Below are 21,453 nucleotides of genomic sequence, written 5' to 3' on the forward strand. Positions count from 1 at the left end.
ATTCTTTTTTTTTAAAGATTCTGATGGATCATCAAAATCTGTCTGAACATGTGCTATGCATGGTATTATATCTGATTGAATTAGGTCTTGAAAACTCTGCTGAGGATGATTCTGAGGAAGAGGTAAGTACTGCCTCTGTCTTAGAACGTTTAAGAGGAAGCAACCCCTGTCTGTCCTCAGGCAGTTATTTGCAAGAAGTGTAATGTGAGTTTTGTTTTGTTTTGTTTTTTCGAGACAGGGTTTATGTATATGGGTGTTTACCTGTGTACAAAACTAGAGGACAGAGAGTGCTGTCCAGCCTCTAGTTTTGTATTCTCAATTCTTAGCTTTGAAGAACTGACAGGAAGGCACTGTTTATTTATGTAGCGTGGGTGTGCACCATGATGTACTCGAGCAGGTGGGGGACAGCTTGCAGGAGTTGGTTTTTTCCTTCTACTTATGGGACCTGGGGATTGAACTCAGGTTGCCAGGCTTGGCAGATAGTGTACCTGCTGAGCCAACTCTCTGGCCTAAAAAAGGCTTTATTCTTAAAATACATATGGTCCTTTGAAGCTTTCCTTTACATGAAATTACATTTCATGTGGAACTATTGAAAGTGAAGATTTGTCATTCAGATGACTAACATTAAAGAAAGCTGTTGATGTAATTTTGGTGAGAACACTAATTATGAGTAAGCAGTCACTAAGTTAGAACTTCATTGTATCTCAGACTTGAAGTGACAAGCTTCTGGTGTGCATGCATGCATTCATGCATTCATTTATCTATGTTTTAGGTGTCAATGGGTGGACCAGAACGTTGCCATGACAGTTGGTTCCCTGGAAGTAACTTGGTATCAAACATGCGACACTTTATCAATTACGTTAGAGTGAGAGTCCCAGAGACTGCTCCTGAGTTGAAAAGGGACTCACTTGCTGGCACAAGCTCTGATGGATTGGGCGCTTTACAAGTAAGTGTAAAAGTGAGGGAAATGGAGAGGGAAAGGTTTCCAGTATGCTGCCATATTGCTTAGATGACCTATGGCGTTCAGAAGAAAACGTGGTTAGGGGAGCTTTAAGTTGTCATTTATTCCCTGATATGTCTAAGTGTTGTGGTCTTAACCAGTCTTTTTCCTTCAACTTGCTAGAGTTCCCGACGGCCTAGAGTTCTTCAAAGAGAGGTAGATGTGTATGATATTTGTATTAACTAGCAACCTCACTAATTGGAAATGAGGAAAAAAGAAACCACTGAAGTATTTGTGTGTGTATGTGTATGATTAATATGAATAAATTTAAAACATTTCTTAAATTTATGTTTTTTTTTTACTTTTAATAAAGTTATTTATATTTAATTTAAAATTTATGATTTTGATCAAAAAAGGCTGAGTGGTTACTAGCAAATTTTTCTTATTAGTGCTAAAAGTATTCTGGACCAGTTACAGGTGGCCCGTTTGGACCTGCTTACATTTAGCGTTGCAGTTGTTTTACTAACATCTTAAAAATGACTACACTGTTTCCTAAACCAAAACAGATATAATTGCTTTCAGCATGCCCATTAATTTTTTTTTTTTGCTTCTGTGGCAATTAAGTGATGAAACAGGCTCATAAATACTTGTATTCTGTATATTTTGTTTTGAGACTCATTGTGAAAAGCAGCTCTTTGCATGATGCTTAATTAATCTTTAAAAATAAAATGAGAAGTGGATCTGGAGAGAAGGCTCAGCAGTTAAGAGCACTGACATATCTTCCAAGGGACCTGGGTTCAATTCCCAGCACCCATATGGCTGCTCACAACTGCCTGTAACTCCGGTCCCAAGCACCAGGCATGCATGTGATGCACAGACATACATGTGGCCAAAGTACCCATATACATAAGGAAGATCTTAAACAGGAAGAGTACTAAAATGACATGCCAAATAATTAAGTAGTTTTGTTTCCTATAAACTAAGTATCATGTGAGTGGAGAGAGAAAGAGAACTGGATTAGATGGTTTTTGTAGTCAAGTCTATTTGTTAGAATATTCTTGCTTTTGACAACATGCTTTTGTTGTGAACACTGTAAAGGGCTTTAATTAAAACTTAGAACCTCTATCTGAGGTTCTTTTGCTTCCAATGTTACAGAGTACTTTAAAAATTTTGTATATTAAAAAAACACTGTATACTATAATTTAACTTACAAAAGCATAATTTTTTATACTCATTTTAGAAAAATAAATGGAATTCATTAAACTGATTGATATCTTAATTAAAAGATGATTTCTAAGAGGCCTGATGTGTTTCCTTTAGCAAAAAGACTGTTTAGGAGACAAATTATTGAGAAGAACACTTGACTAAAAATGTCTATTTAAATAATATACAGTGATACGCAGTTTGAGCAAATTAATATATTAATATATTCCTTTATCCTTACATTTCAGTTTTATAACTTGAAGTGTTTGTATTTTTCAAACCTTTGAAGTTCCTTAAAAATGAAATTAATTTTTACTATAGATTTATTGTCTTTAAAAAAAATGAAGAAAGCCAGGCAGAGATGGCACATGCCTTTAGTTCCAGCACTAAGGAGGCAGAGCCAAGTGGATCACTGTGAGTTCGAGGACAGCCTGGGCAACAGAGAAACCCTGTCTCGAAAAAACAAAGAAAAGAAAAAGAAAGATGAACTTTTTTTTAAATGTTAAAGCAGACTTTCAGAAGTTAATAAAGAGTACATGTAGTTTCTTGATGAGTGGTGTATAATACAGTAACTTCCCTTAAAGTGGAGAAGCTTAGTTTATACATGTAATATGGCTGCAGGTATGGCATAAGCTTTGTTTTTGTGGAACGTAGGCTCAGGCGGTTACAGAGAGGTGACTATGGTGAACTCCTTTCCCTCGTCCCTGTCCCTGGAAAGTGGTGCTGTTTCTCTTTGAGAAAGAAGTGAAAGAAACAGGTTTCTCTGCTGGAGAGATTTTTGGATGAAACTTTAAGCATTTCCTTTGAAAAAATACAGTAGTAGATTTTAGAATTGGTATTGAGTAACTTGTTGATTTTTCTGTTTTTTTTTTTTTTTTTTTTATCTTTACTGGTAGAATTCTGGTACAGCTCAAGTTTTCAGCTTAGTAGCAGAGCGCAGGAAGAAATTTCAGGAGATCATCAATCGAAACAGCAGTGAAGCAAATCAGGCGGTCCGGCCCAAAACCCCCAGTAAATGGTCAGCTCCTGGTTCCACTCCCCAGCTAACCACAGCCATTCTGGAGATTAAGGAAAGCATATTGTCTTTGCTAATCAAACTTCACCACAAACTCTCAGGAAAACAAAACTCTTACTATCCTCCGTGGCTCGATGACATAGAAGTTTTAATACAACCAGAAATTCCTAAATACAGTCATGGGGATGGTATCACTGCAGTGGAAAGAATTTTGCTAAAAGCTGCAGTGCAAAGCAGAATGAACCAACGCATCATTGAAGAGATCTGCAGGAAAGTGACCCCTCCTGTGCCACCCAGAAAAGTCACCGCGGCAGAGAAGAAAACTCTGGACAAGGAGGAAAGGTAGTTTTGTTTGTAGTGCTTTCGATATGTATGGCACAGTTGACGATTTGTGATTTTCTGTTTTTCGGTCATTCAGGGATAATGACCTGGTTATTTCAGTTACAACAGTCATAGCTACTTACTTTGTAAGGTAAATGATTGAACATAACCAGTGCTTGTGTGTGTGGTATGCTGAATTCTTTGGGGGGTAAAAAGATGAGTATACTGGTCCCAGTGTTAAGTTACTGTTGAAAGTCAGAAGTTTCTTCAGAAACATTACTAATACCATTATTGCTGTGTGGTACCTCAGAATTTTCTTGCTGCTAAAAAAGCTCTAACAAATTTGAATAAAAATAGAAGTATTTTAGATATCTTTAAAAAAACATTTTGTGTGTGTGTGTATGCATGCATGCATGTGTACATGTCAACATACATGTAAGGTCAGAGGACAACCTTTGGAAGTCTATTCTCTTTTTCCATCTTGTGGGTCCTGGAGATTGAACTTAGGTCCTCAGGCTTAGTTGCAAGTGTCTTTCCTGCTGACCCATCTCACTAGCCCTTAAGTATTTCTTAAAACAGAAATCCAGCTATTTGAATTTTTGGTACTTGTGTTTATTTATATGATTGTCAATTATTAGAGAAAGCAATGTTTCTTAAATTTTTCTTTTGCTAACATTTGTTTCCTATTTTTCCCCCCCTGAGACAGGGTTTCTCTGTGTAGCTCTGCCTATTCTGGAACTCACTCTGTAGACCAAACTGGCCTCGAACTCAGATCCACTTGCCTCTGCCTCCTGAGTGCTGGGATTAAAGGTGTGCACCACCACCCACAGCCCGGCTGTTTCCTAATTTTTTAAAGTTAAAATTTTTAAATTAGATTTCTTCATTTTATGTGTAAGTGTTTTGCCTGCAGGACATATATGCTTGCTGCATATGGAAATCAGAAGAGGTTCTCAGGGTATCCGATCCCCTGGTTTTGAAATTACAGAAACCATGGAGGACTGCTCCTTGTTGCTTACTCACAGGTTCTTGCTTAGCTGGCTCTCTTATATGTACAGCCCAAGGCTACATTCCCAGGGAATGGTGGTAGCTGCAGTGTGCTGGACCCACCTACATCAGCTAACAATCAAGGCAATTCCCCACAAACACGGCAGTAGGCCAGTGTGATCTGGGCAATCTTTCAACAGAGGCCCCCTTCTCAGGTGAATCTAGACTGTGTAAAGTTGATAATTAAAACTAACTAGTAAAAGTGGCATTAAAGAAGATGTAAGAGGCCAGAAAGGCAAACCTGTATCAAGATCGTTTGGTGTTATGAGTTCAGATAAGTTTGGCAGTCCCATGTGATTTGCTAGTTTTGAAGGAGCTCATCCTGTGATAACTGTACGAGAAGCCATTTTAGTCACATATATGGTTGAACTTCATCTCTAGTGCAAGAAAAATTGTGTTTAGAGACAGTATACATTAGTAATGTACATAGGGGCTGGGGGGTGGCAGTTGGGTATGTGCACTTACTATGCAAGCATGAGAGCTGAGTGCCCAGCACCAGCAGAAAAAGCTGGGCATGGCTGTGCCTGCCTGTGGCCCCCTCGGAGCTCACTGCCCAGGGTTTCTAGCTGAGACAACGAACTTCTGGTTCAGTGAGTGACCCTAGGTCAAGCAAACAAGGTGGAAATGATAAAGCAAGTCCCCATTGCTACCACTCACACCTGCATGCATGTGTACACACCAAAAACAAAACCACAAACAAACCACAAAAGACCCACAAAGGGATAAAATAGATTAATGATTAGAAGCATTTCTATTTCTTTCTCATGGTATTGTACTTTACCAATAGCAATTATAAAGAACTAATGTGTAATTTAAAGGGCATTTAAAGTGGAAAATTGAAAATGAAATGAGACATATTTCTGCTAATCTCTTTAAATTGGAGGCCTGTCCTCCTGATTATATAATAGGCTGTTCTTTTTTAAAAAGGCAAACATGCAGTGAATCAATCATTTATTTGCTTAGGAGTATTTTATAATTATTGCTAATAATAGATATGATACTAGAAGACATAGTTTAGATACTATTTCTACAAAAGTCGTTTTAATTAATAATGCTGTAAGAACTGGGGATATGGCTCAGTGGTAGGGCTCATGCCTAACATCCAGGAGGTGTTGAGCTTAAGCCCCAGCACTACAAAAATGTGAAAATAAAAATTAAAAAAAGATTACTATATACCACATACAACACACGCATACACAGGGGAAAAAAAGCAAAGCAAAGGAGACTCCTTTCATCAGTGGTGTTATTGATGACCATTTGGAACTAACTCTACAGTGGACAGCTAAGGGATTGAGATGAGTTTGAATCCTGCTGTGTTTCTGGTCCAAGTTTCATGACCAAGACAGACAGTTTATAAACTTAATATTGGGCCATTCTTACCTGTAAAAAAAACCTGACTTCATTTCCATAACAGACTGATTCCATAGAAAGAAAACAAGGTACAAATGGAGGTTTTAGACAGTTGTAATAATTGCTACTTCAGGGTCCTCAGCCTCTAGGATAATTCTGAAATGTACTGAATCTACCAGAACCTATTGTTTGTTAATGGCCCCTATTGACATGTGTGCCTAATTTAGAAAGCAATAGTACAGATCGTTTTAAAGCTGGTTCACAGAAAGCTGATAAACACATTAAAACAAGATTCAATTATTTTATGTGCATGGGTGTATGTATGACTGTGTACCATGTGTGTGCCTGCTACCTGTGGAGGCCAGAAGAGCATGTTGGATCCCCTGAAACAGGAGTTACAGATGGTTGTGAGCTGCCACATGGTGGTTGGGAACCAAACCCAGATCCTCTGCAGGAGCAACGAATGCTCTTAGTTACTGGCCCATCTCTCCTGCATCTGAGAAATGCATTTTGATTTTAGTTATACCAGAGATGCTCTTATGTTTGAGATACAGATTTATTACTTGGACTGTTACTTTATTAGCACACATACTCTAGGTGTATATGCTTAGAAGTGAGATGTAGAGTGACATTAGAAAGAAGCATCCTGAAACTTGAGAGCTTACCTAGTAGTGATTAGAGAGACCACACATAGATTGACCAAAGTTACTGTCTATCAAAACATTTCTGCATTACTCTTGGAGTGCTTTAAGCATCCACACAATAATTTTATTTATATCCCTTAGTGACAACATTTCTTCTTTGAGGATACACTTAAATTTTTATGAGCTTTTATTTTAAAGTAATCTTAAATGTAAAGAAATGGTTTAAGGACAGTACCAGGAACTTGCTGAAGGTTCTTTAGTGTGTAGTTCCTAGAGGTAAAAAACCTTTTCTTATATAATCACAGCAGAAAGAACTACAAGATTAAGGAGTTAACCTTGTATTTAAGTATGATCTCATCAAAGAAACATCCAGTCTGCAATTGCTCATTGAATTTAGTTGTATCTTTTTGGTCTCTTTCAAAGTGGAACAGTTTCTCCATCTTTCCATTATTTTCCTGACCTCGGAACCTCTGAAGGGTTAGGACAGTGGTATCATTGTAGACTGTGCCTCACTATGGGCTTGTCTGTCACCTGGCAGGAAGATTGGTGAGATGTTGCTGCTTCCACCAGGTCACTTGGTTTCCGTTGGTTTTGTTAGTGGTGTTTGCAATTGACTGTTGGCTAGAGGGTTGCCTGCCAGACTTCTGCACTGTCTGTTTATTTTACTCCTTTTTGTGATTAGTATATCATTTGTAGTAGAGTGATACTTTGAGGTTCTGTAATTTCCTATTTATCACCTTTGAAGGCACTATTCATTTATTTTCAGTAGTCATGGACTTATGAAGGTCTTGTTTTAGTTTATGAGTTTATATTCATTCTGATGATTCCAAGTTTAGCCACTAAGAGTTCCTTAATGCTAAGATCTTTATCCCTTTTGAGCGGTTCTTATCACTCGTTGAACATACTCCTCTTTGTAGGCAGAGAGATCTTCCAGGCTCATCTTGCACATGGGAAGCTAGCCATTTCTCATGGAGTTCTGTTACTTTTACTAGAGAATGGGATTTAGAAATTATAATCCTTGTACTTTTTCTAATGAAATATAGTTATTTTCAGGTCCTCTTAGTGAATAGAACTGGAAAAATTTATGAGTCTTTTTTTGCATTAGGGGCTGAAGAAAGAGAAGACTTTTTTTTTTTTTGCTTGTCCTTATGTATTCAAAACTATGAGTTTATTTTTTTTTAAATGTGCGTTGGTGTTTTGCATACATGTGTGTCTGTGTGAGGGTTGTCTGATCCTCTGGAACTGGAGTTACAGACAGTTGTGAGCTGCCATGTGGGTGCTGGGAATTGAACCTGGGTCCTCTGGAAGAGCAGCCAGTGCTCTTAACCGTTCAGCCATCTATCTAGCCTTGGGTTCATTCTTTTACTTACAGTTTTAAGCTGATGTTGTTAGAGTCATTCTGGACTTTTATATATTTTATTCTTCGGTGAAAAATACGGGGTCTCCCTTCGTGTTCAGTGGGTGGGTAGATTTATTTTTTTGAAATGATCAATGTTATTGAGAATTAAGTTTGATGAATAAGATAAATGATTAACCCAGATAATATTTGGGTTAAATTTTTGGCTCAAAAATAAATATTTGGTTCAAATTAAATATTTGACTCAAAAAACAATGCAAAAGAGATGTAGATATAAAACAACAAAGCAAATTTTCTAATGTAGCTCTTAAATTATCTACACAGTAAACAGAAATCTTTTTAACATTGACAAAACTGTGCAACTTTTCCAGTGCCGTAGTCCTTTCTCTGTAGGTGCTCTTAGTTACCTCTACTGATTGGATGGGGGTGTGGTTGAGGGATTTCAAAACTGCTGTGAGCAGTTCATCTTTTGAGGGCCATATATTATATTTTTGCTTCATTTCAGATCAACAGAAAATTGCTTTTAGATTTCCATGGAAATGACTATGCATGGTCTCAGTTTACCATAATATGGGACTTCATAGTGCTTAGCGGTAAATTGATATTAGAAGGAAGTGTGCAGTATATTGTATTACTGTGAGCTTTGTATCACAAATTTTGATCAGTTTCTGTTTATGCTCACACAAACTTAAACAATTGTTTGTCTTGCCCAATAAACAACTTACCTTTTTAACCTTTTTCTTCCTCATCCTCCTTGATAAAATTATTATTTTAACCTTCCTTAGTAGAAGTACAGTTTTATGGTAGTATTATTGTTTCTATAATACAATCAGGGGAAGCCCATGTCGTTACAAGTTAACTTTTATTTTTGTATTCATATGTACAGTCCTACTTTATTTATTTTTTATTGTTTGCAACCAGAAATAATTATTCTTGGATTTAGGATGTTTCTGTTCTTTGCTAACTTCATGACTCAATCTTTTACTTTGCACAAAGTAATCTTAGCAACAGCCTGAGTTGTTTGGGGATTTTCATGGGACCCTTTTGGCCAACACTTCCATTGAATGCACCCTAGTTGCAGCACTGGAAGGAAGCCTTGAGATGGCCAGTGGGGACTCTGAATCCCCCATTACTAGGAGTCATTAGGATCACCTTCGTAGATTCAAGGAAGTTTCCTCTGCACTGTTTCCGCACTACCCAATCCCAGCATTTCTCCCCAATCTCCCCCCCCCCACCTCCTCTCCACTCCCTGCTTCCATCCGCAGAGCACTCATGAAATCTATTCTATTTCTCTATCCCAGGGAGTTTTCTGTGTCCCTTCCTAGACTCCTCTTTACATAGCCTCTCTAGGTCTATGGATTATAGCTTGGTTATTATTTAATTAGGCTAATATCCACTTATAAGAGAGTCCATACCATATTTATCTTTCTGGTTCTGAATTACTTTACTCAGGTTGATTTTTTTTTTCCTAGTTCCATCCATTTGATTGCAAATTTTGTGATGTCATTTTTTTTTAATAGCTGAGTAATACTCCATTCTGTAAATGTACCATATTTTCCTTATCTGTTTTTTGGTTGAGGAACATCTAAGTTGTTTGCAGTTTCTTGCTATTATGAATACAACTGTTGTGAACATGGTTAAACAAGTGTCCTTGTGCTAGGATGGAGTGTCCTTTGCCCTTTTTTTTCCCCCGTTTTTCGAGACAGGGTTTCTCTGTGTTGTTTTGGTGCCTGCCTGTCCTGGATCTCAATCTGTAGACCAGGCTGGCCTTGAACTCAGAGATCTGCCTGGCTCTACCTTCTGAGTGCTGGGATTAAAGGCGTGCACCATCACCACCCAGCCTGTCTTTTGGGTATATGCCCAAAAGTGGTATAGCTGGGTCTTGAGGTAGATTGATTCCCAACTTTCTGAGGGACTTTTCTGCATATTTGATTTCCATAGTGGCTGTACAAGTTTGCACTCCCACCATCAATGGAGTGTTTCACTTGTTCCACATCATCTTCAGCATGAGCTGTCACTTGTGTGATTGATCTTAGCCATTCTGACTAGTGTAAGATGGAATCTCAGAGTTGTTTTGATTTGCATTTCCCTGATGACTAAGAATGTTGAACATTTCTTTATGTGTGTCTCATCCATTTGAGTTTCATCTAATGAAAATTCTATTTTAGATATGTACTACTCTTTTTAATTGGGTTACTTGTTTTTTGGATACTTAGTTTCTTGAGTTCTTTATGTCTATATGTCTTTATGTTTAGTCGTCTATCAGATGTGAAGTTGGTAAAAATCTTTTTCCTTTTAGTATGTTGCCGTTTTGTTCAATTGGTGATGTCCTTTGCCTTACAGAAACGTTTCAGTTTCATTTCTTGAGGTCCCATTTATTTATGGTTGATCTTAGTGCTTTCACTATTGGTGCTCTGCTCAGAAAGTTGTCTCCTGTGCCAATGCAGTCAAGACTATTCCCCACTTCCTTTTCTATCAGGTTCAGCATATTTGGTTTTCTTTTAAGGTCTTCGATCCACTTGGACTTGAGTTTTATGCAGGGTGATAAATATAGATTTATTCACATTCTTCTACATGCAGATGTCCAATTTGATCAGCATCATGCTGTCTTTTTTCCTGTGTGTTTTTCTGGCTTCTTTATCAAAACTCAGGTGTCCATAGGTATGTAGATTTCTGTTTGGGTCTTCAATTCAATTCTATTGATCAACATGTCTGTTTTTATGCCAGTACCATGCAATTTGTATTACTGTAACTCTGTAGTACAACTTGATGTACTAAGGGTTGGTGGGATATCCTGCAATTTTTGTATTGTTCAAGATGGTTTTAGCTATTCTGAGTGTTTTGTTTTTCCATATAAAGTTGAGAATTGTCCTTTCAAGGTCTGTAAAGAATTGTGTTGGAATTTTGATGGGAATTACATTGACTCTGTAGATTGCTTTTGGTAGGATGACCATTTTTACTATGTTAATCCTACTGATCCATGAGCATGGGAGATCTTTCCGTCTTCTGATAGCTTCTTCAATTTCTTTCTTCAAAGACTTGAAGTTCTTGTTATACAAGAACTTCACTTACTTGGTTAGAGTTATCCCAAGATATTTTATATTATTTGAGGCTATTATGAGAGGTGGTGTTTCTCTGATTTCTTTCTCAGTCTGTTTGTCATTTATATAGGAAGGTTATTGATTTTTTTTTTTTGAGTTAATCTTGTATCCAGCAACTTTGCTGAAAGTGTTTATCAGCTGTCAGAGTTCCCTGGTAGAATGTTTAGAATTTTCTATCAATTTCATTCATTCTTTCATACTCTAGATACTGCCCCCCCTTTTTTAACTTAATGCAGACAGTGGGTTTGAAGTCTTTTGGAAGGGATAGAATTGTTTTAGGGCCATTCAAATCTTACGTGATATTTAATATGTAATATATGAAACAGGTTGTTCTTGATTGTGTGGCCATTTGTTCGTCGTATACTCCTGACAGGCTGTAGATCAGTGTTGAACACACCATGTACTTCAAATTTCATTTCTCTTAGGCGACAGAAGGCTAGAGAAAGGCAGCAGAAATTGCTTGCAGAGTTTGCCTCACGACAGAAAAGTTTTATGGAAACTGCAATGGATGTTGGTAAGTCAAAAGTTTAGTTTGAACCTCTCACAATTAGTTATTATTTATAGAGATAATTTGGTTTAAACTTTCAGCAGCTCTAAATAGTACAGATAATATACAATTTTTATTTAAATAGTAGAGTAATGGAGTGATCAGAGTAACTGTTTAATTATGGTGTGTGCACATGGGTACAGATCAGCCGCGGTCACAGTTCAAGTGGAGGTCATAGGACAACTGTGTGGAGTCAGTTCTCTACTTCTACCATGGGGTTCTGGGGATGGAACTCGGGTTGTCAGGCTTCTTACCCATTGAGCCATCTCACCTGCCTCAGCTCAGATCTTTATCCTAGCCACTTTGTGGTCAAACAAAGGCAGTGGTGAGAAGAGCCCGCTTTGTCCTTCATGAATCTGTCCCTCACATGTGTCAGGTCTGTCAGTAAGTATTTGGTTTTTTTTTTGATGCTCTTCTCTGAAGTTACCCTAAGATCCTTATAGTGATTTTTTAAAACACTTTTGGGTGTCTCTTTGTGCCATCATCACATTAGTATTTCTAAAAATCATGCTTACCTTTTAGTTCAGTTCATATTGGCTTTAGGATTTTTATAATGAGAAGAAACACCATTTTCTTATATGATAGTAGATCTATGAATAGTCTTTTAAAAATATATTTCTGCTTTCCTTTCCCCCTTTCCTTTTCCTATTACACTTCCTCTGCTTTTAGAATATCATCTTCTAAGTTTGTTGTTTTCTGTACTTATGAAAAAATACCTAATACTTATCTTTCTGTGTCAGTGGTATGTCTTTATTTTTTTTTGTTAATGATATATTAACAGATCACTGTTATTTTCTGTACCGTTTATTAATATATAAGAATATACAGTGACTTCCATATATAAACATTGATGACTATTACTTGAGAGATATTACTGAAATAGAGAATTAGGAAGCAAATTTTCCTCTATTATCCCCTACTATATATTACTACCAATTTTTAAAGAATTGCTATCTTGTAAATTTCTTCTCTTCAGAACCTCAAAGTAAATTAAAACAAATGATGTATTTGTTCCTTAAAATGTAATTAAAATGTTCTCTTACACAGATTTTTAAAAAGACTTTTAATGTATGTATATGAGTGCTTTATCTGCATGTATGCTTTTGTGGCAGAAGAGGGCATCAGACCCCATTATAGGTGGTTATGAGCCACCGTGTGGTTGCTGGGAACTCAGGTCCTCTGGAAGGACAGCCAGTACTCTTAATTGCTGAGCCATCTCTCCAGCCCCTTACATAGATGTTTTTGTTTCCATTTTTTTTAGTATCAATTTCTACCCATAATTTGTACAACATCAAAATATTGAATCATATATTGCTCAACATTTTTTTTTTATCAACTTCACAGTTTTGGTCTTAGAGCTAACATTTTACTTGAATAAGTAGTTATATTATGATACAACTTTGTTAGTATTTAACTTAAAAAGTATTTGAAGTAGATCTTTGGGGGAAGGGTTTATTGAAAAGGGACTTTTCTTCTAAGAACTATAGCTTTCTCTTCCAGATTCTCCTGAGAATGATATTCCTATGGAAATTACCACAGCAGAACCGCAAGTTTCTGAGGCTGTGTATGACTGTGTTATTTGTGGACAGAGTGGTCCTTCCTCTGAAGACAGACCTACAGGACTGGTTGTACTGTTACAAGCATCATCAGGTGAATTCAAAGAAACTTGACAGAAACATTTTAGATAATGGCATCTATAACAGACAACTGTGTGTATTAAATGAAAGCTAATATTACAGTTCAGTTTTTTTGTTAATTTAACTTTTCTAAAATCTGTAAACCTCTGAAGTCTATCATTGCTTGTTTAAATATTCTAATTACATACGGCATGTCCTGCCAGTTGTGCTTTGGTTTTTTGAGTTCTTAAAATAGTATGCAGAAGTAGTTCTTGACACAGCATGCAGATTGCTGTTTGCCAATCTGTCTTTTAAAATATTCTAAAAATTTGAAGAATTTGTCTGAACATTGTCCTTCCTTTCCCATGCTGAGGTATTTTGAAGTAGTAATAGTTCCTAGACAGTTCTTGATTGGTTTAGTCCTTCTGCAACAGGACAGATGAAGAAATGAGTCTGAAAAGAACTGTATATCTAGATTTTAAACCAAGTGTTAGTGTTTTCTCACACAAAAAGTGTAGGCATTTACACAAACGCAGAGGCAAAGGTGGAGGCTGGAATGGGAAAGAGGTTGATATGTTATCGAAACTAAGTGGATATTAATTCAAAAATCACTATTGCAAAGTGAAGATGTTAACTCTATCGTCCAGGTAACCACAAAACAACCTCCTCAGCAAAATAATAATAACAAATCCACATTAAAAGAAATGGGAAAGTACTCAAAATCCCACATTAGAAAACTTAGTTGTGGAATGAATGAATTAAGAAACAAACAGAAAACAAACAGCATAATTGCAGAATCAAGTTCTTTGTTAGTAATCACTTGAAATACAATGAATTTAATTTTCTAGTTAGAAGGTGGAGATTGACAGATTTAAAATGTGACCATACTGTATGCTATGGATAAGAAATTCACTTTAGGGCTGGGGAGATGGCTCAGTGGTTAAGAGCACTGGCTGCTCTTTCAGAGGTCCTAAGTTCAATTTCCAGCAACCACATGGCAGCTCACAACTGTCTGTAACTTCAATTCCAGGGGATCCTACACTCTTATCCAGACGTATATGCAGGCAAAACACCAATGCACATAATGTAAAAATATATTTTTTTAAAAAGAAATTCACTTTAGACTTAAAGATACAAGTAGATTGAAGAGGAAAGATTTGAACTCAGGGTGCAGCTTGATTGGTAGAATACATGCTTACATGCACAGAACTCTGAGTTGAATTTATAAACAGGAGGTGATGGTGCATCCCTGTAATCTCAGTACTCAGGAGATGTGGAGGCAGCAAGATCAAAACCCTGTCAACAAAGTACAGGGTAGTGAATTCTGTTGAATATTAAAAGAATTAATACCAAGCCGTCTGAAAACTTGTCCAAAAAATACAGAAGAAGAAACATTTTCAAAAATACCATGTGAGGTTAGTATTCCCAAGCCTTCATCAAAATTCTAGCGAGTGAATTTGGGAGTGTGCTAAGAGGATTGTACATTGTGCTGTTTCAGCTGTGAGAATCCCCTTGATTCTTTGCTTTATTTCCACAGTGACTTTAAGTCTTTCCAAAACTCAGCTGCACCCTGATAGACCCTAGATTCCCATCCTCAGAAGCAGCTTTCTCATGCAAATGCATTAAAAAAAATGCCATTCTTATTTCAATGACACATTAAAAACAAACACACACACTGTGGTGCTGTAGTATTTTGGAAAGTGTGTGCACTGTGTGATGTTCTCGTCTGTGTTTGTAGTCCTTTTGGTTTTTGATGTTTTATACTTAAATTGTGGCATTAGTTTTTCCCTCCTGTCATATTTATGTCTGTCTTCTCAAATTTTTTCTCAGTGTTTTCTGTCTAAAGAAAATTGAATAGCTTTTACCTGCTACAAGTAGTTTCCATATTGCCACAGTTGATACTTTGTACCCCCAGAAAGCACATGCATGCATAGACATGTGAGCGTAAACATCCTTTTCCAGAAGAAAATCAGGGACATTCTCTTATATAATAACAGCACTGCTATCATACTCAGTAAATTTAAAATTAATATTATATATTATGTCTATATTCAAATTCTCCCAATTATCTGAATTTTTTTGCTTTTTGTTTATGTGATTAATAGTTGTGATGTTTTGATACATGCATATATTATAGAGTGAGTATGTACAGCTAACTGATATACCTTTCACCTCACTTAACCATCATTTCTTTGTGGTAGGAACCAGTAGTATCTTGTATAGCATGTATTTCTTCTCTCTAGTGGTCATTTGTGTCTTCATTAATTTAAAACAGTCTCTCAGAGCCCTTCTCCAGGTTAGCTGTTTCATAGGCGGAACATGTGGATTTGTGTGATTGTTTTCTTACTGTGAGGTTCAGAGTAAACATTTTGGAGAAGGGTATTACACAGCATGTTCTTTCTGATGGCATTGCTTTAGAGGCGCTCCATCCTAGGTGATGCCTATCACTAGGTGGCAGGTAACCAGAAGGTGACACATTGAGACTTTACCCCATTGGCCTTTTATCTTTTACTGGGTGTTTCTTGACTGAGTTGTGAGTGTAACATCTGATACTGGCATCATTCTCTCTGATGCTAAATTCTTTAATTTGGCCTGTCCAAACTTCCCTAGGTCCTTATAGGTTATCTCCTCAGTGATGGCACATGTCTCTTTGTCACATGTAATTCAGTCTTACCTCATGCTTTTTCCCAACCTTGGGTCATTGCTTTCTCCACGCAGCTCTGCTTCCTTTTAGTAACATGTTTAAAAATGAGGTAGGTTGATATGGGAAAGTCACTGTTTCTAGTTTTGTTTTTGAAAGTGACAGACTTAGGAAATCATCCACCATGCATTCACACTCATATTTCATTTTTATTATTGTGACAAGGTCTCATTTTGTAGCCCAACCTTGAACTCACAGAGATCCTGCTGCCTCTACCTCTCAAGTGCTGAGATTAAAGGAATGTGCCACCACACCTAAATATTATTTTAAATAAATGCTATTATATTTGGGCCCTTATTTATAAACTTGACAACTAAAACACTATCTTTTTGTTTTGTTTTGTTTTGTTTTGTTTTGTTTTGTTTTGTTTTGTTTTGTTTTGTTTTGTTTTGTTTTGTTGAGACAGGGTCTCTTTACATAGTCCTGGCTATCCTGGAACTCACTTACTATGTAGACCAGGCTGGCCTCAAACTAACAGAGATCCACCTGCCTCTGCCTCCTGAGTGCTGGGATTAAAGGTTTGCATCACCAGGCTTGGCAATGATTCTTTTTTTTTTTAAATTAAAGTCTTCAGAATATTTTAATAAGAGATTTAAACATTAATGCTTGATACTTAAATAGAATTTTAATTTTTGATATTTAAAAATGTTTGAAAAAGTTTGAATTTACTATTGGTTGTTGTGAATAACCTGGGTTGCTATTTAGATCTTTGTGTTATTTAATGAACTTTTGTCTCTATTGTTACTTAGTTTTAGGGCAGTGCCGAGACAATGCTGAGCCAAAAAAGTTACCAATCACTGAGGAGGAACAGATTTACCCCTGGGACACATGTGCAGCAGTTCATGATGTGAGGCTTTCTTTATTGCAGCGTTATTTTAAAGATGTAAGTATTTTAATTATAAAACAATTTCAATTTTTTTAAATCATGCTAGGGATTGAACCTAGCAAGAGTTCTACCACTGATTTATATCCCCAGCACTTGGATAGCATTTATTTATTTATTTATTTATTTATTTATTTATTTATTTATTCATTCGTTTATTTATTTATTTATTTTTTATGTTTTATTTATTTATGTTTTATGTGTATATCTGTTTCGCCTGCATGTAATGTAAGTGCACTGTGTGTGCCTGGTGCCTTTGGAGGTCATAAGAGGGCATCAGATCTGGAGTTGTGGATGGTTGTGAGACACCATTTGGGTGCTGGGAACTGAACCTGGGCCCTCTATAAGAGCAACAACTTCTCTGAGCACCTGTGCCATCTCTCTAGCCCCTTATATAGTAATTTTGATGGCAATATTGATGATGATTTGCCTCCAGAATTTTATATTATTTTCTTCTATTAAAATGGCATTCTGACTTCAAACCATGAAGTTTGGTAGAAAAATAATAACAATAATTGATACGTGGGTAGTGACATAATAGAAATCTGTTGATAAAAATATCATGCAGTCTGGTAGTAGTGGCATACACCTTTAATGCCAGTACTTGGGAGGTACAGGCAGGTGGCTCTCTGAGTTCGAGGCCAGCCTGGTCTACAGTTCCGAGTTCCAGGACAGCCAGGACTACTCAGAAAAACCCTGTCTCGAAAAACTGTGATGTGCATTTTAAATGTTGCTTATTGTGAAGTCTACATAATTTACTTTAATAAAATAATAAGTATTAACTCTTAAAATAATTTACATAGTGTATGAATATTTTATGCAAATTTTTTTACCACTTTTACTTTTGTGTAAAGATGCACAGTAGAATTTCCATGTGGTACTTTTAAAATGTACCAGAGAGACTGTCTTCTCTCGCTTCCTGTGAGCTTGGTTGATTGTTTTCCAGCCTCTTTGCAACTGTAAGCTCTCGCACTCGGTCAACTTACAGCAGCAGCATTGTTAACTTCTTTTGAAGATCACTAAAGCACTTTCTTACCATGTGTGAGACCATGGCTTCTATCTCCAGCACTGAAAGAAAAAAAGTAAAATTGCTGTATCAAGTTTGATATTTTTTTGAGGAGATTATCAAATAAGATCCCCGTCCTTTTGTAGATTGAACCTAATAAATTCTGAATTTGATAAACATACAACAGTTTAAAATACTTATAAGGTAAAGCTTTGTTTTTAGTTAACTATAGATTATTGTTTTGATTGCTTTCCAAATAGATCTCTCTTGGCTGCAAATCTGTTGATTGAAATGTGCGATGTCAGTAGCACAGATGCAAGACACACTGCTTCCTTACAGTCAACAGTAACTGACTATAACCCACAGTCCATGGAAGTGGGCTTTCTCAGGGCTTCAGGAGGAACTCAGTGCTCTAGTCAGGGAGGCATTGTGTACATTAAAATGAGTCCATGGGCAGTGGTGGCACACACCTTTAATTCCAGCTCTGGGAGGCAGAGCCAGGTGGATCTCCAGGTCAGCCTGGTCTACAGAGAATGAGTCATAGTCCAGAAACAAATGGGCTTTGCTCTGGTCATGCCATTTCTGAGCTATGTGTGTGTGGCCAAACATACTAACCCTCAATTTCCTTACCTGTGAAGGGTTCAAATGGTCCTTTCTACTGTAGCCCTGTGGGGTAGTCAACATAAATGTGAAATGAACCTTATAATATTTAGGGTGCCTAATTAGGACATCTCATAGCTGGCCTTAGAATGCAATTTGGATAAGGTTATGGAGGATCATGGCTCTATTTATTTTCAGAGTTTCAAAAGTGAATTTATGATTATTTTGAAAGTATTATGTTTATATGTTTTATTGATATCTGTATTATTTTTTTTTTTTTTTTTTTTTTTTTTTTTGGTTTTTCGAGACAGGGTTTCTCTGTGTAGCTTTGCGCCTTTCCTGGGACTCACTTGGTAGCCCAGGCTGGCCTCGAACTCACAGAGATCCGCCTGGCTCTGCCTCCCGAGTGCTGGGATTAAAGGCGTGCGCCACCACCGCCCGGCGATATCTGTATTATTAGTGTGTTTAAGAGCACACATGATGTGTGTGTGGTAGGGCATGCAGACCGTGATGTGTTTGTAGAGGTCAGAGGACAACATTGGAGTCTATTCTCCCCTTAAGAAGTTTTTTAAAAGATTTATTTTGTTTCATGTTATGAGTGTATTAGTTATTTTTCTATTGCTCTGAAGAGGCAAGAGCCTTCAGGGAAGCTGATTAGCTAGACACATAAACACCACACATCATACATGCAAAAAAAAGGTTCTGTTTGGTTTTGACATTCACCTTTGTGTATTTACTTTAAAGTGGTTCAAATAAAATGCAAAGTATTATAACAAAAATGCATCCAATAAGGTGGCAACAAAATTTTACAAAACAGAATGTTGGAAAGATGGATGACTCAGGGGTTATGAGTGCTTGCTGGACTTGAATTTAGCTCCCAGCACACAAATCAGGTGGCCTCTGATTCCAGCTCCAAAAATCCAGTACCCTTTTTCTGGTCTCCATGGCTATCTGTACACATGAGGCACACACACATTCATAGACACATGCACATAAATAAAAATAAATATTCAAAACAATGCACACAAAAAAGATCTTAGCATAATCTTACCAACAATTTTTTCTTGAAAACACTTACTTCAGGGCTAGAGAAATGGTTCAGCAGTTAAGAGCACTGGCTGCTTTTTCAGAGGACCCAGGTTTATTCCTAGATCCACATAGTAGCTTACAACTGCATATAATTCCAATGCCAGAAGATCTGACATGCTCTTCTGATGTCTGCAGACACCAGGCATACACGTGGTGCTCAGTTGGTGCTAGTACCTGTCTGGCTTTTGTGTGGGGATCTGAACTGTGGCCTTCAATGCTTGCTGAGCCATATCCAGTCCTGAAAAGTTTTTTGTAATTCAATCAAAATAGAATACAGGCCAGGCGATGGTGACGCACGCCTTTAATCCCAGCACTCGGGAGGCAGAGCCAGGGATCTCTGTGAGTTCAAGGCCAACCTGGTCTACAGAGTGAGATCCAGGACAGGCACTAAAACTACTCAGAGAAACCCTGTCTCAAAAACAACAACAACAACAACAACAAAATAGAACACAGTTTGATAATTATGGAGAAGAGATCTAATAAAAGAAGATTGATTGGGTATCTCTTTCTAAGCCAAAATAAGGAATTTCAAGATAAAGTGTTTTGTTTGTTTGTTGTTAAATAAAAGGCTCTGAACTGACTGGACTGTTGTGTTCCTATGTTAATGACTATTAGATTTTTCTTCTGATAGATAGCATGATTTTTTTTTTTTTTTTTTTGTGTGTGTGTGTGTGTGTACTTACATAGTAGGCTTATGGTGTGTTCCCTGCACTATGTGCCTTTGAAAATCAGGGCCGTATGTTGGTTTTATATCCTCCCTCAGGGTTAGGTAGCCCTTGATCTCTAGGGTATAGATGCTTCCTGGATTTCTTACTGAAAGACTTTAAAGTAGAGGACAGGAATTTTGGCTAGAGCAGACTTCGTGGGTAGAAGAATAACTTACTTGTCTTTGATACGGATCATAGAATTAAGCTGCGCATGTTACAGAATTTAGGCACTGAAATTGATTCTTATAAAATAGTGCATATGTTCACTGTGGAAACCCATCGCCAGTGTGACACAATGGAGGCAGGAACCTGAGCCTTGGGGCTAGTTTCCTTTGGACTTTGGCCTCTATTGCTTATAACTTAATGACCTTAATAGTGGTTTATTCTTGTCTTATAAAAAGAGACAGCACTGTTTACTGTATGAGTTTTCACCAATACTGACTTAGGAAGACAAGTGGTAAGCACTTAGCACAGCAATGAGTGGACATTGAGTTAAAGATCTCTAAACAGAGTTAAAATCTCTCTAAAACTCATGACAGTTTTCCTGTGCTTTTGACTCTAGCAAACTCAAAGGAGACCTCTGTTACATAAGAGTTACTATTATCTTTTGTTTTTAAGCTAACCACAGGCCAGGGGCTGGGGGCATACCTGTAACTCTAGCACTTTGAAGGTGGAGGTATGAGGATAAAGAGGTTAAGGTCATCCTGGGCCACATAGTGAGTCAAGAACAGACTGGGCTACATGAGACCCTGTCTCAAAAGTACTTGATAAACAAAACAACTAGCTCCTGTTACTAAGAGTTAAGATTACTCCCATCTTTCTAATACTGTGCTGAAGAGAACATTGTGCTTGTTAACTGACTGCTCGCTGACTGAATGATCTGGCCTCAAATCTGTTTCTATTTTAAGGATCTCCAAAAACATAAAACAGAGATGAGTAGGCCTCCTGTTTTGTTTTTCTGATTTGTAACAGTAGAGCCTTGCTTACCTGCTGTGAGTGTTTGGGTTATGCTTCTGCACCCTGTATCTAGGGAGGCAGTTTATACTGTGCAGTCTTGTCTTTGTGGTTTTTAAAACGTCTGTATGTATATGTGTGTGTACATTCCATCACTTGTGAGGAGGTCAGACTTTGGGGGAGTCAGTTGTCTTCTTTCCACTGTGGGTTCTGGAGATTGAACTCTGGTCCTCACACTTGCATGGCAAATACTTTACCTGCTGAGCATCTTACCAGCTCCTGTGTAGTATTTTCAACTTCTGTGTTCTCAGGAAGAATTTTGATTTACTATTGGAACATTGGATTTAAAGAACATTTAGGTTACCTTGTGTTATG

The 21,453-nt window shown here is 37.2% G+C and overlaps 1 protein-coding gene across 6 annotated transcripts in view; it reads left to right on the forward strand.

The window, feature by feature from the left end:
* Ubr3 (ubiquitin protein ligase E3 component n-recognin 3) overlaps positions 1–21,453 on the forward strand; it is a 141,206-nt gene that overhangs the window by 75,897 nt on the left and 43,856 nt on the right. For 3 of the 6 annotated variants that reach the window (XM_076569615.1, XM_015988732.3, XM_076569616.1), the window contains exons 21-27: positions 18–122; positions 773–946; positions 1,124–1,156; positions 3,040–3,500; positions 11,401–11,489; positions 13,023–13,172; positions 16,589–16,722. In XM_076569615.1, the coding sequence (XP_076425730.1) occupies positions 18–122; positions 773–946; positions 1,124–1,156; positions 3,040–3,500; positions 11,401–11,489; positions 13,023–13,172; positions 16,589–16,722 (1,146 nt within the window). The remainder of the gene's footprint in view (positions 1–17; positions 123–772; positions 947–1,123; positions 1,157–3,039; positions 3,501–11,400; positions 11,490–13,022; positions 13,173–16,588; positions 16,723–21,453) is intronic. The other 3 variants (XM_076569619.1, XM_076569617.1, XM_076569618.1) reach the window with 1 other exon arrangement.

Source organism: Peromyscus maniculatus, chromosome 4 (assembly GCF_049852395.1).
Source record: "Peromyscus maniculatus bairdii isolate BWxNUB_F1_BW_parent chromosome 4, HU_Pman_BW_mat_3.1, whole genome shotgun sequence".
Taxonomy (NCBI): Eukaryota; Metazoa; Chordata; class Mammalia; order Rodentia; family Cricetidae; genus Peromyscus; species Peromyscus maniculatus.